This window comes from Streptopelia decaocto, assembly GCF_964273445.1.
Source record: "Streptopelia decaocto genome assembly, chromosome: 3".
NCBI lineage: Eukaryota > Metazoa > Chordata > Aves > Columbiformes > Columbidae > Streptopelia > Streptopelia decaocto.
Window position 1 is genome coordinate 18612353 of NC_138656.1, and position 14009 is coordinate 18626361.

General features: G+C 38.1%; 1 protein-coding gene across 9 annotated transcripts in view; it reads left to right on the top strand.

Moving 5' to 3' along the window:
* CDC42BPA (CDC42 binding protein kinase alpha) overlaps nucleotides 1-14009 on the top strand; it is a 198037-nt gene that overhangs the window by 120915 nt on the left and 63113 nt on the right. For 6 of the 9 annotated variants that reach the window (XM_082049753.1, XM_082049755.1, XM_082049754.1 and 3 more), the window contains exons 14-17: nucleotides 488-730; nucleotides 985-1095; nucleotides 7552-7799; nucleotides 12668-12773. In XM_082049753.1, coding sequence (XP_081905879.1) covers nucleotides 488-730; nucleotides 985-1095; nucleotides 7552-7799; nucleotides 12668-12773 — 708 coding nt within the window. The remainder of the gene's footprint in view (nucleotides 1-487; nucleotides 731-984; nucleotides 1096-7551; nucleotides 7800-12667; nucleotides 12774-14009) is intronic. The other 3 variants (XM_082049756.1, XM_082049761.1, XM_082049758.1) reach the window with 2 other exon arrangements.

The window sequence follows — 14009 nt, forward strand, 5'->3', positions numbered from 1 at the left end:
ATTTGATATTATGATACAGCGTGTGGAAATTACACTTGGCATTGCAGGGCAGTTTTCATGGAGCAGAGTTTTCCATTCAATTAATGCAAAACCTTTTTTTAATCATTTAGCAGTTGAGATAAGTACTATTCCTTTTATTCATTTAAGTAACTCTTGAAAAACTACACTGATGACATTTTAATTTAAGAAAGCAAGATATTTTTATAGTTCAATGCAAGTGCTTGAAAGCGTTTGTCTTGAACCTATAATAATGGAGTAAATTCTGACTTGCTTTACGTTTATACAATCTTACTAACGTTAGTAGTGCAAAACCTGGCCTCTTTCCCTATTTATAGAGGCATACAATTTGTATCGTAGATGCATTCGTGAAAAGACATGAATATATGGTTTCTGTTCACTCTGGAGAAGGTGTTAGATGTGCATCCAAAGACAGAATTGGCATTGCAGCTTTCTAGGTTTATTACTTAATTCTTTTTTTAAACTGTAGGAACTGGCAGAGTCTAGTGACAGATTAAAATCCCAAGCCAAAGAGCTGAAAGATGCACACAGCCAGCGGAAATTGGCAATGCAGGAGTTCTCAGAGATGAACGAGCGGCTGACAGACTTGCACTCTCAAAAACAAAAGCTTGCCCGCCAGCTCCGAGATAAGGAGGAAGAAATGGAAGTGGTGATGCAAAAAGTAGAAAGTTTAAGGCAAGAGTTACGCAGAACAGAGAGACTTAAAAAAGAAGTAAGTGGTGAGAAGACTGTTTAGAATCTATGAAATAGTGGTTTTATGTAAGGTTTTCTGACAAAGTAATTTTTTAACGTTATCTGTAAATCTTTCTCTTTGATCATTGTTTCAAACAGTAGCAATTTTGTTTTCTAATAATTTGAAGTGTTGAGTTTAGTGCTGAAGATTTATCTCTTATATTAAAAACCATCAATAGATTTTGAAAAAAAGTCTAAGAATCCTACCTATTAAAAACGTATGTACTTTTGTAGCTGGAAGTCCAAGCTGAAGCCGCAGCTGCTGAGGCATCCAAAGACAGGAAATTGCGAGAGAGGAGCGAACAGTACTCTAAACAGTTGGAAAGCGAAGTAGAAGGGCTAAAGGTTAGTCTGTTTTGATATTAACACCTGCAAGCTTACCAGTCAACTAGGGCTTGGATCTGTTTGATTGCTTTCAGATGTGGGACAAAAGGGTATTGTCAGTTTGTCACTTCAGTTGCTGCTGAATATTAATGCAAGCACGTGTTGCATTATTGTCCAGAAAAATGAACAGACCAGTGTGTTCACTGCATACTGAAGTATTTCTTAATACTCAATTATTTCTTATCAAGTTGCTTCATGTATTACTTTGTTTAACTTCACCTGTTAAAAGTGGGTATTTTTTTTAGTGTAGGATGGTTAAGTATGTGAAGGTAAACCTGCAGCCTGTGGAGGTTTCTGTACAGGTGTTTTGTATACTGTGTTGTTCCTCAGAGCGTAAATCAGAAGAAAAATGGTTTCCTCCACAATAGATGTCAACTGATGTAATTGTAAAGGAAAAGTTGTAATTTATTGTGCTTTTCAGCCAGAAGTTGAGACATCTGTGCACAAGAGCAGCATTGAGCATGAAGACTTTGTTTATATTGATGAGATTTCTCACACGTGCATGTTTTTCACAAGCAGAATTTAAATAAGCCACAAATGTTATTTTATTCCATGATTTAGCGTTTTATGCAGTGCTCTGAAGAAATTAGACTTTCTCAAAAATCAAGTGAGAAAGTTTTTTTGTTTCCACATGAGGATTGCTGTTCATTTACAGCAGAATCCCGTTTCCAGTGTTTCATCCAGTAGGGTAATACTAAACTTTTTGTGAAAAATGCCAGATTAGGCCTATTTTGTTTTTAATTTACATGAATAACAGGGTTTTTAAAATTAGTATTCTGTGGGACATTTGTTGAGACTAAGTTACTGCACAGAAAACTTGGGGTATTTTTGCAGACATTTTATCTTGCCTTCCTTTGTTAAATGAAAATAAATCATTTCAATATGAAATTTCGATTTATAAAGCTTTTACTGCTGTGAATACAGGTTGTTATCTGAAAATGAAGTTGTGTTTCTTCTGCTTTCATGAATCTTTACCATCGGCAAAGAGTTCATATGATAGTTATGAGGCAAGAGGAATTTATGACACAAAATTGGGGGGAATGACACAAAATTGGGAGGAGCTGTCGACACTCTTGAGGGCAGAGAGGCCCTGCAGAGGGATCTGGACAAAGTGGAGAACTGGGTAATCACCAACTGCATGAAGCTCAACAAGGGCAAGTGCTGGATTTTGCACCTGTGACACGGCAACCCTGGCTGTACATACAGACTGGGGAACAAGAGGCTGGAAAGCAGCTCTGTGGAGAAGGATCTGGGGTTCTGGTCAACGGCAAGTTGAACATGAGCCAACAGTGTCCCTGGCAGCCAAGAGGGCAACCGTGTCCTGGGTGCATCCAGCACAGCATTGCCAGCCGGGCAGGGAGGTGATTGTCCCGCTCTGCTCTGCACTGGTGCGGCCTCACCTGGAGCACTGTGTACATAAAAGGATATAAAGCTACTGGAGAGTGTCCAGAAGAGGGCTACGAAGCTGGTGAAGGGTTTGGAGGGGAAGCTATATGAGGAGCAGCTAAAGTCACTGGCTTTGTGCAGCTTGGAGAAGAGGAGACTGAGGGGAGACCTCATGGCGGCTACAGCTTCCTCACAAGGGGAGGAGGAGGGGCAGGTGCTGATCTCTTCTCTCTGGTGACCAATGGCAGAACCTGGGAGAATGGCAGGAAGATGTGCCAGGGGAGGTTTAGGTTGGACATTAGGAAAAGGTTCTTCACCCAGAGGGTGCTGGAGCACTGGAACAGGCTCCCCAGGGAGGTGTCACGACCCCAAGCCTGGCAGTGTTCAAGAAGAGACTGGACAACACCCTCAGACACACGGTGTCAGAACACACAGGAGTTGGACTCGATGATCCTTGTGGGTCTCTTCCAACTCAGGACATTCTATGATTCTATTTGAGATCTACTGAGAATAAACAATACACTGATTTATAATAACATGGCAAGTTTATCAAAAGATGAAAGGGGATTTGTAGCTTGCTTAGGAATATACCACAGTGCAGTGAACACGCTTTGGATCATGTGCATTTGTTGTGATAGCGCATTATCCATTTGCTAAAAGCTCTGCATGGTTCCTTATTTAAGCTCATGAGACTATCATAAAGTCCAGTGTTTTAAGAAAAAAAAAGGAAAGTTTCTCCGAATGAGGAGAACAGAAAAGCCCATAAATGAGGTCAGATTGTGTACAGGTTGTTGTGGTCTAAATACAGAGAATTTAGAGAGCACTTTGCAAAGGATGCTCAGGGTGGTTGTGGGAAGTTCCTGAAATACAAGCCACCTTAGGAAACTCATGGGGCTTCTTGGTGGCAGGAATGAAAAAGGTCATCTCTGAGTGGACAGGGCTGTGTCAGAAACACTTGACGAGCTTTTGGGGCATCAGACTTTACTGCTGAAGCAGGGGCAGTTGCTGCACAGAGCGTGTTCCTTGCAGCAGGTTGGTCAGGTGAGCTGGACCAGCCTCAGGATGATGTGCAGACAGTGTTAGAGGTGGCAGGTGAGTCAGATGTGAAGTTGGCTGGAGCAGTCGCCTTGCCAAGGGGTTCTGAAGGAGCAAGGGTGAGAAGTGAGGGAACCACTGGCCAAGATGCGCATCCTCTTATCATAGATGGCCCGCTGCGCCACTGTGACTTTCATCCAGAAGACGCTGGGAACTGTGGAGGAGTGGGTGGGACTTCCTTAGAAAAGGGGTAGAAGCTCTGGTAAAGAATACGGTTGGTGAGCTCCTGGGTGAAGCAGAACCTAGTGGGAAGAAAGCAGTGTGCCTTCCGTCCAGCCAAGTCCTGCAACACTGACCTGCTGGGCTTCTGCGAAGTTGTCAGTAAGTGTGTGGACAAAGGAGATCCAGTGGATGTCATGTATTTGGGTTTTCAGAAAAATCAGGCTTAATAGGAGTCAGCAGTGTGTCCTGGCAGCCAACCCACATCCTGGCATGCACTGAACAGCATCCAGCTATCTCTATGCCAGGAGATGCATTATGTCTCTGTTGTACCATTTGTCCACTTCAAACAGGCATGTATGAAAACATCTCTTTGGATTCCACTCTTAAATTTGGGCAGAAATAAGCTGAGGGGAAATCATGTTTAAGGTTTACAAAATCACAGAAGTAGTGCATAAGGTGAATGGAAGTGGCTGCTTACCAGACCTTACAGTACCATGGCTCTGGGGCACTGATGGAGCAAGCAGGACATGCATTTAATATGGTAATTCTTCATACAGTGGGGAGTGAACTGGAACTTGTTTCCACAGGAGTTTATGGTTGTGACAGTATCAGCAGGTTCATGAAAGGATTAGACAAATTAACGAAGACCAGGTTGCAGAGAAGTACACTCTGATACCTTTGGTCTAACAGTTGTATTCCAAGGGGAATGGACCATATAAAAAAGGCAGGCCTGGGCGCTATCCCCACATAGCCACTGCTTTAGGGAAGATGCTGGTCTGACCCAGTAAGGCATCTCATCCTTGTTCTTCACCGTGAAGCTAAACGCAATACTGGAATGGTGAGAGTAGTGAAAGCATACTGGAGGAGTAAGTGAAGAAGGTAATGACTTGGACCACGTATTGGAGAAAGGTACCAAAAGAAACCAGTTATCACTTGTAATAAATTTCTGATTCTAATCAAGCTTCCATTAAGGTTGAAAAATAGGGCTATATGTAACAAAAAAAAGGAGGGCTTTAATGTTCATTAGAGCAAGATTATAATACCTACAAATCTCTTTCTGTTCTTCACCATTAGATAAACGTATTTATTGTTAGTTTTTAGGACATTTCACAGGTGCACTAGAAGATCTTACACTTGCTATTTACTTCAGTAAATTTAGTTATAAAGCCTTAGGTGTATACTCAGCCAAAATTCTGTTTATGTGCTGAATTACAGATAGAGAAGAGGTGTGTTGACTGAGTCTGTTTTGGGCTAACTAGGCAATTTTTCATGCTAATTTGTATGGCTGGTTTGTATTTTTGTTTATTCATTTGTTAGCTCATTTCAGGCAAATTTAAACTAAATTTTGCACATTAAATATTTAGGTAGCATATTGAAAATGAAATTCTGAACTCTTCCCTTCCTACCTGAGCAACAGCAAGTTATTAAATTGAGAGCAATAATATGGTAATCCACGTAAGTGATAATTAATAGGATTGTAATAAGGAAGATTGTGTCTTTCTTAATATGTTGCATTTGGCAAATATTTATACCATAAAACTTTATGCTAGTGGCATCACAATCCTAAATAAGATTCTTCATATTCCTAACCATATTAAATTATCCCTACCAGCTGCAAAGGGCAAGATACAAGCCCTGAAGGAATACAAAATAGCACTTGTAACAAAAGGCTAATCTCATTAATGATAAGCCAGAAGTCTTCCAAGATTTTTAATGGTACATTCATTTAGGATTAAATTATTTGAATAGTAAGTTTTCCCCATGTCACTTGCTCTGTTATTGCAGTATTTAATGATTATTATTCATTATTCTTCAAGTGCAAAGCTTGATGTCTATTAATGTTGCAGTTATGGTATCCATGGTACGTGATACATGTGTCAATACATATAGTAATATTTAGAGTGCTGCTATCAGTTTGGACATTCAGCTTCATAACTGTCTAATGAAAGAGCTGCTCTGTGGAGGTTTTGTGTGTGTGTTTGACAGGAAGAGAGCAGAAGACTTCTAGCACAGGGTTATGGCATCTGCCTATCTCTGTTCCAGGAGAAGCATTATGTCTCAGTTGCACCATTTGTCTACTTGAAACAGGCATATATGAAAACATTTATTTGGAATTTGTGCTTATGTAAATTCAAAATACAGTTTCTGTTTACTATATTACTCTAGTTCCGTAAACCATTGTACAATACCTTCCAGCTCTCTCTTCTACTGCACCATCTGTCTTATGGTCTTAGTAGTATCTTTTCATTGTGGAAAAAATGTGAGATACCATTAAAACATTTTACATACCTGATAGATGATGGTGCAAAACCTAAACTTTTTATGTGCTCCATTGCCATATACCTGTAGGCAACTCAGCACGTTGGGCAATAACAAGTAAGTTCAGTAGTTAACTGCTTGTGCATGGAAGAAAATTCCTGTACTTCCTTAAAAAATGTTCTTTAAAATCTTTCTTTCTCCAAACCATCTTGTACTAAGATGGCATCGTCATTCTCTGATTCACCGTTCTGCATCCTGAGGGCAGGATTTTTACTCTTAGGGTGAAACAGATGGTCGTTTTGATGAGTTAGAGAAAACAATGCGTAGCAGCACATGTCTGGCTCATACGTTTAGGGAGTTTTGCAATGTTTTGCTGACACTAACAGCAAGGCCTGACTTTCTCATAGAATTTGTCATAGTAGAAATTCAGCTCATCTGAATATTCTACAATTACATTTAGCTCTTAACATCTATTCAAACATCAGCAAAATAAAATAACCCAAACCCATATTTAATTAGGGGTAACTGAGAGGATTTTAATATCTCATGGTATGAATTAATAAAATATCTTTGATCCTCCTGAAGGTTTAAGACAGTCACCATGAAGAAGTAAGTTTTCCGGTTACCTGCATTTTCTCAAAACACAGTGTTTTTATTAAGTAATTTCCTTTCCTCAGACTGCCTTTAGTTACATATTTTTAAAAATAGAAGAAATTCCAAACCAAGTTATACATGTGTTTACATTAAAATGTTATTTCCATTCTTGGATTTCAGTGCATGTCATGCCACTGTCTCATTTTGAACCTGATCTTGCTCCTCCTCTATGTTATGGCAGTTTAGTGAGTGCAGCATTTGATGCAAATGTGTATGTATCCTGAAGCAATGCGTAAAGACTATTGAAATGCTAGAAGACCTCACTAAGAGAGCTGTGCAGCTGTGAAAAGGGAAGTAACTACTCTTACCGTTTAAAGCTTGTTTTTCCTATTAGTCCACTAGGATATAAATGATCAGTTTGAGTAAAAAGGTCAGGTTTCCCTCCTGATTGATGCAATCTATATAGTGTTTCCATAGCTAGATTTTAGCCTTCGGTTAAGCCTCTGCTTCTCTTAGTTTAGCTTTTCCACAGATTATTTGTGCAACTGTATATCATAGTCCTTATTCTCCATTCCTGAAAGTCACTTGAACTTGTTTCTGTCAACCATGTGAGTGGGAGCATAAGGATCTTCTAATTCTGTGATGACTTTCTGACTGCATGTAAGAGTACTCAGAATGTGGCCAGAGATGTTTAAAGTGATGATCAAATTTTCAATGGCTTGAAAACTATTACTACATTTAAATAATGAAGTGATAACAGTCAGATTTATACTCTAAAAATTTTTTTTTAAAGTTCAGGTAGTCGTGTTCAGTGCAAGTCTGTAATGGGATATTTTCTAAACATAGACTAATGAATATTGAGTTGTTATTAAGTGTAATTTTCGGCATTCTTGAGTGCTAATTTGGGGCTGTTTATTTTAGCAAAAACAGGTTGGTCGCTCACCTGGGGTAAGCAGTATAGAACACCAGCAGGAGATCACTAAATTAAAGGCAGACCTGGAAAAGAAAAGTGTTTTCTATGAAGAGGAACTATCTAAACGTGAAATAATGCACGCTAATGAAATAAAAAGTCTGAAGAAAGAACTCCGGGATGCAGAGAGCCAGCAGCTTGCCCTCAAGAAGGAGATCATGATGTTGAAAGACAAGTTAGAGAAAACCAAAAGAGAAAAGTGAGTATTGTATGGAATTTACCTTTAAGCTCAAAATATCTTTTGAAATCTCCTAGTATGTTTCCAAACACACTGTCACTTCCTTACCTGTAGTGCAGACAGGTGCATTTTGGCTGAGCTAATGCCAGGGTGGAAAATAGGTGCCTTTAAAAATACAATACAACACAAAAATCCACAAACTTGTACTGAAGGAGTTAATTTTGCACAAGAATTCTTGCACTAGCTGACCATTCCAAGGTATGTAACTTGAGCTGCAGGCTTGCATCTCGGGGTAAGTCAACCCCTGAAGCTTATGTTGCAGTTTGAAATTAATTTTTTTTTTTACATTTTTTTTTCTGTTTGGTATTTTCATCTTTTGATGCAAAACGAATATGTTAGAGATCAACTATTGCCTACATTTCTGCCAGCACAGGAACAGTCACGTAATGCGGACTAAGGCTAATCCATGCTGGGTTCCATCCAGCGTTAACATCAGTCATCAGACTACTGTAGGCATAAGCTGCTTTATCTCTTCTGACATGGTAATTTGTTAGAGACCTGCTTTTTTCTCCCCCACGTGATGGAGCTTATAACTGGCCTTGAGAATGTTCCTTGAGGCATTCATCAATAAAAACAAGTTTTTTTTCTGTTGGATAGTGTAGTAATGGAAATACTCATAAACTGAATGTGTTCATTCATAAAAAATTCAGAATGCTTTATAGACACTAAACATAGATGCTTCTTTCTGCTGTCGTAGTAAGATGGTGTGTTAGAAAAACCATGAAGAAGTTCCTGCTGAAAGCCTCGCCAAACTGTAGTGAGTCCTTAAATATAAGTAGCAAAACAGATAAAGAATTTTTCAAAAAAAGCTTATGAAAATAGAGGTTAGAACACTGCTTCTCTGGTAAATTGTTTCCAGCAGGGGAAATAGATCATACAGCCTAGAATGCAGTGGATGAACTGTTTCTTCCAAGAATCTGGCTATTCATAGGACATGTTAACACAGTAGTTCATTGCTTTGCTCTAGGTTGAGAGGTAAAAATTGCATCAGCGGCATGCTTTCATTGCACCACAACTCGATGGTCTTGCTGGCCTATGAATTAAATGCACAAAAGGCTATGCATATAAAGGCAGTAGTATGGAACTCCTTTAATGCCATGTCAGCACAGTAGTGTCTCAGAAGGAGGAATATTCCATAAAGAATCATGAATATGTCTTTCTGTCAGGTAAACTGCTGCTAAAGATCATGCCTCCAACCACTGACCGGAGCAAAAACTTCTTAGAGTTTTATCAGGAAAAATGGCCTAAAAATGTTAGTCTGCTTCATGCTAGCTAGTTCATAAACCTTCTTTCTGTCAAGTTTCTCTCTATAAATAAAAAACAAAAACCAAAAACCAAAACTGGGCACGAATCTAAAGTGAGTGCTGACGTAACCATGTGTTTCTGTATGTCTGTCAAGTGTTAGTGTATGAGAACATTTTAGAGCATAAACAGAAGTGCATCAGAAAACCAGAATCCAACCCTTGGCTCTTAAGAAGAAATACTTCAGTATCGTACGAAGTCAGGTATCCAAGCACGTGATGAGTGCTTAATGAAGACCTGATCTTAGCTGGGGTTTGTTAACCAGATCTGCAGAATCTCATGCAAGTATTAGGACTCCACAGAAGTGCAGAAGTCCACTGTTCAAGGCGTGCTACAGGTTGACCTTTGTAGTAGTTCAGGGTTTTCAAAGGGAAGCTTAAATGTTAGGAATGGAAGAATTGCTGTTGCTGCTCAATTCTCAGTATTTGGTGGTTTTTCTTAAGAGAACATAATTTTTTAAATTTTTTTTTTCTGCTTACACATATTGTTTTTAGCTTTTGTAATCAGGCATGCAGAGCTTTTTGTGAGGCTGCCAGTACAGAGGTGTTCAATCTAAGTGTTGAAAAGGAACCACCTGGAGGCTTTATGCTGAAATAAGTGGAATCATTCCAACAATAGGCTTGGGATGGGCGTAGTGTTGAAGTGTGCGTGTGCAGTTTGGGGAAAAAAAAAATAGTAGTCTAAAAATAATCTTTAGTGCACATAAAAAAACCCAACCTTTGGTAAGGGGATGAAGTTGCATTAGTTCATAAGGGCTGTAGTATAGAGTGAATAAGAGCTTGGTCAGAATCTGTGTGTCCTTTTTTATATAACTTACATGGTGGTGCTTCCTTACATTTTTTAAACTAGGTATTTTTTTTCTTTGTTTCCTTCAAATGTAGGCTTTCTTACCTTTGCTATTTCAACAGTGTACGTTTTCAAGGGAGTGAAACCACCTCTCTGTACGAAATGATTGCCTTTTGCTGAAGTCTGATAAAGTGCAGGCTATTGAAAGTGGGAACGTAGGAACACAGTATCAGGCCAGTGATCTGTGTAGCACAATATTCTATTTCTTGGAATTGTCAGTATTAAATATTTTAGAAGAAGGTGCAAGAATCTTTAAAATAAATCATGTCAGTAGAAATTTCTTCTAAGCCTGTCATTGAATGATAGATTTACAAAGCAGAAAGCTTTACAAAACAGTGTTTGCTGTTTTTAAAGTGTGTGATATAAAGAAGACTGGGGGCTGGTGTTTGTTTGAGGTCTACTTGTTTTAGTTTCAAAGCAGCAAGATAAAATATTTCTTCACCTTGTACAGCCGCAATAAAGAGCTGGAGTTACAAAGTGATACCATAAAGCTGTATTTCACATTGTTTGCCTGTGGTTTGCTACAGTTATTTTACTGGCAAAAAGAAAGCTGGATCATGTATGATTTCTTAAACTTGAAGAGCAGATACATAGCTAAATTTTAGATGAGAGAAAAAGCTCGATGGGACAGGAGGATGCCAGGCTTCAAAGCAAGTGTGTTATTTTCGTCTTCCTGGCTGTCCGAGGTGTGACGGTGGAGTCTGTCACAGCTCTGTGGTTTGCTGCGTTGATATTTGGGTATGATAGATTGTACCCACATTCTTCTCTGCTTAATATTTATCTTCTTTGTTTCTGTGTTTTACTATAGCAATCTGGCTTACTGGGTTAGTGACAATCGCCAGTTGAATTAAGAATGTGAAATACAGAAAACTACAAAACTGTTGGGCTCCTTCGCCAATTCAGAGCTTCCTTAATCCACCACCATTTATGGCTGCTTTGAGCCCTCAAACCTTTAAAGAAAAAGTTTTAGACAAATACAGGACAAAAAAATGTAAACAAAACCATAAAAACTTAATAAAAGAAATCTTTTAAAAAATTAGTTCTATTTACTGTCAGAGAAATTAGCTTTGAATCTATGCCTTGCAAACAGAAGCAGGACCTGTTATTAATTCCCCTGACAGCCACCGCTTTAATCTCTTCCTGCCTTTTCCCTAGGCTGTTCATCATATGCATGGAATCTGTTGATACAGAAAAGGAGTGGTGGTGAATTTCAAACTTGGCGTTTGAACAGTAAGATAGTATGTTAGTTTGCGAGGATGGAGTGTTACGTTTCAAAGGATGCCTAGCAACATAGAATTTCACCATGAGCCTAACATGCTGTACTACATTTCAAAGAGTGGTCGAAGCACTAAGTGAATTTCAAATTAGGAATAGGAAATTCAAACCAGCATTACTCTTAACTGGGTTCTCTGTAACCACTGACACTTCTCATCTTTTAAGGGTGTTCTCTCAATTTGGCAGTTGTAGTAGTTCTGCATCTCAGGAAAGGAGGCGAGAATGTAATTTTTTTGTTACACAATGTAGAATTTTGATTGGTATCCAGAAAAATATTTGCAATGCTCAAGACAGGGTTTCCCCTGAATTTTATTTTTACAGAGCTAAACTTTTATGCTGGATACTTTTTCAAACCTTTTAAGGCTGGACGGTGGTCTTTGCGGAATAGACATACACTGTATCTGTGGCATTTATAGTATAGTTCCATCAACCTACTGATAAATTTGTAGCAATTGCCTGAATAATTGGTGAAATGGTGAATACAAGATACTACAACGTCAGTTGTCTCAGTAGACTGGATTTGAGTTTGGAGTTATATCTACAAATTGCAGTCTACCACTTTAAGGAGATTACAGTGTTACTGGCAAACAGAAGACCTGCAGTTTCATTTATTGTCAGGTTCTCATATTCTTTGTGCAAGATCATAGTTGATGTTAAGCAGAGTCAACCAGAGGTTCTCCTCTACCTAATGACATCCACAGGAGAAGAGGAGCGTTGGGGGAAACAGCTACTTTGAAACTCTTTCTCAGAAAGAATGGTCCAAACCTGCTCTAGAATCTGGTGGTACAAGGAGTGTATAGGTTATCCATCCACTTTTTGCTGATAGTAAATATACAGTAACTGAATTAACAGTTTTAATGTATCCTCCGGCTGTTCTAAAATGTCCAAAGCCCATTTGCCCATCAGAGACCCAGCACCACCTGCTCTAATCTAGCTTCTATATGTTCTGGTTTCATATGTGGTAATTTCTGGCTGTCATTCTGTGTGAAACATGAAACTATAGAAATGTGTAAGTTAATATAACATTTATGTGAGTTGAGAATTTACCCTGAATGTTTCAGAATATTGACACACACTTTGACCTGCAGGATTACAGCTGCTCAACGTTTGAAGAATTCGTCTAAGGAATAAAATGTATATAAGTATATTGATAAGCATTAGCTCAATGTAGCTCTATTAATTCCGTGCTGAGAGATCACTGTTTAATGATAAAATTCAGCAGGCTCTCTGTAGACCTAAGATGGTAGAATAATGTATTACTTGCTTAGTTTCAATAGGCTGTAGTATTACTGATGTAATGTTTCACTTTCAGCTAGTGTGTGCATTGATCTTTATGTATTTAAGTAAATAGTGTGGTGAGGTTTAGAATGGGAAACTTTCTAATTCTGCTTCATTTTATTTCTCAGCCAAAGTGAAAGGGAGGAATTTGAAACAGAGTTCAAACAGAAGTATGAACGAGAAAAGATTCTGCTAACAGAGGAAAACAAAAAACTTTCAAGTGAACTTGATAAGGTAAGTGCTGATTAGTTGAGTCCTGAGTTTGCAACTATTGTATGCTGTGTACAAATTTGACAATTTAGATCTGTATTGGTTGTTATTAACTCCTAATTGATAGCAGAAATTAATGTCACACAAAAGGCAATCATTAACATTTAATTTGAATAGAAAATATCTACATGCATCTGAATTTGAGAATACATGTGTGCACGTGAATAGCTATACGTGTATGTGTATTTATGTGTAGGAATTAAGATGGTCTGACAGTTTAGTAAGAGTAATTCTGGATGATGTCGTAAGGAAATAAAAATATTTCTCATTGTATGATCCGAATATAAAAATACGTAGTCAGTGATGTGATTACATGGGGTATATTTGCATGTCAATTACTGTGAAATTGCAGGGCCCCTCCCGCCTATTGAGGTTAAGTGTTACTTTGAGATATTAAAAAAATACAAATGATAAGGCATATTAATTGAAGTGCATTGAGCAAGGAATAATTATGATTCGTGCATTTAGATTATCTTTTTATTGTTCATTTTGACAGATTATTCAAGTTCATTGTGGATTAGCCAAGTCTTGCTAAACTTGTCTATTCTTTTTGTAATGCATTGAATTTTCTAAAAATATAATGAAAGTAGAGTGTTCTTCAAAGTAAGCATGTTTGCATGTCAGTGTTCAAATTAAAGTATATTTTCATACCAGTATAAGCAGTATACTATATATGCCTATATGGAGACTTAGTTCGAGAACACCAAGAGACTAGGATAGTTTTTCTACATGGTCTTTTTATTTTTTATTTAAGTTTGGTTAGCTTTAAGGTTCTTTTGTCAAATGAGATTTAATAAATAGACATATTTAAATCATAAGCCCATTTAAATGATAATTTTGGAGTGGAGTACTCATATTAGGAGTAAAAAGAACAGACTAGATTAAAAATGGCTATTTCTTTCATAATTTTGATTTGTTACTATATTTCAGTGCTAAAGGAAGCTTTTCACATGAGATTCATTCTCCTAAGCAGGCCTTTCTGTAAAGTCTATCTGATCTCTGATTCCAGTTCCTGAATAATTATTTAGCATAATGAAGGTTTAGTTCCCAGTACCGACCCAGGTTAGCTGTGGCTTTTGTCTTGCAGAATATGCATGTGTGAATGACAGCTATGTGAACGTGAGTGAGGTTAATTGCTAAGTATAGCATATTGTCCTTACAGATGTGCATTTAATTTCAATTTCCCTGTCTGCAAGTAAG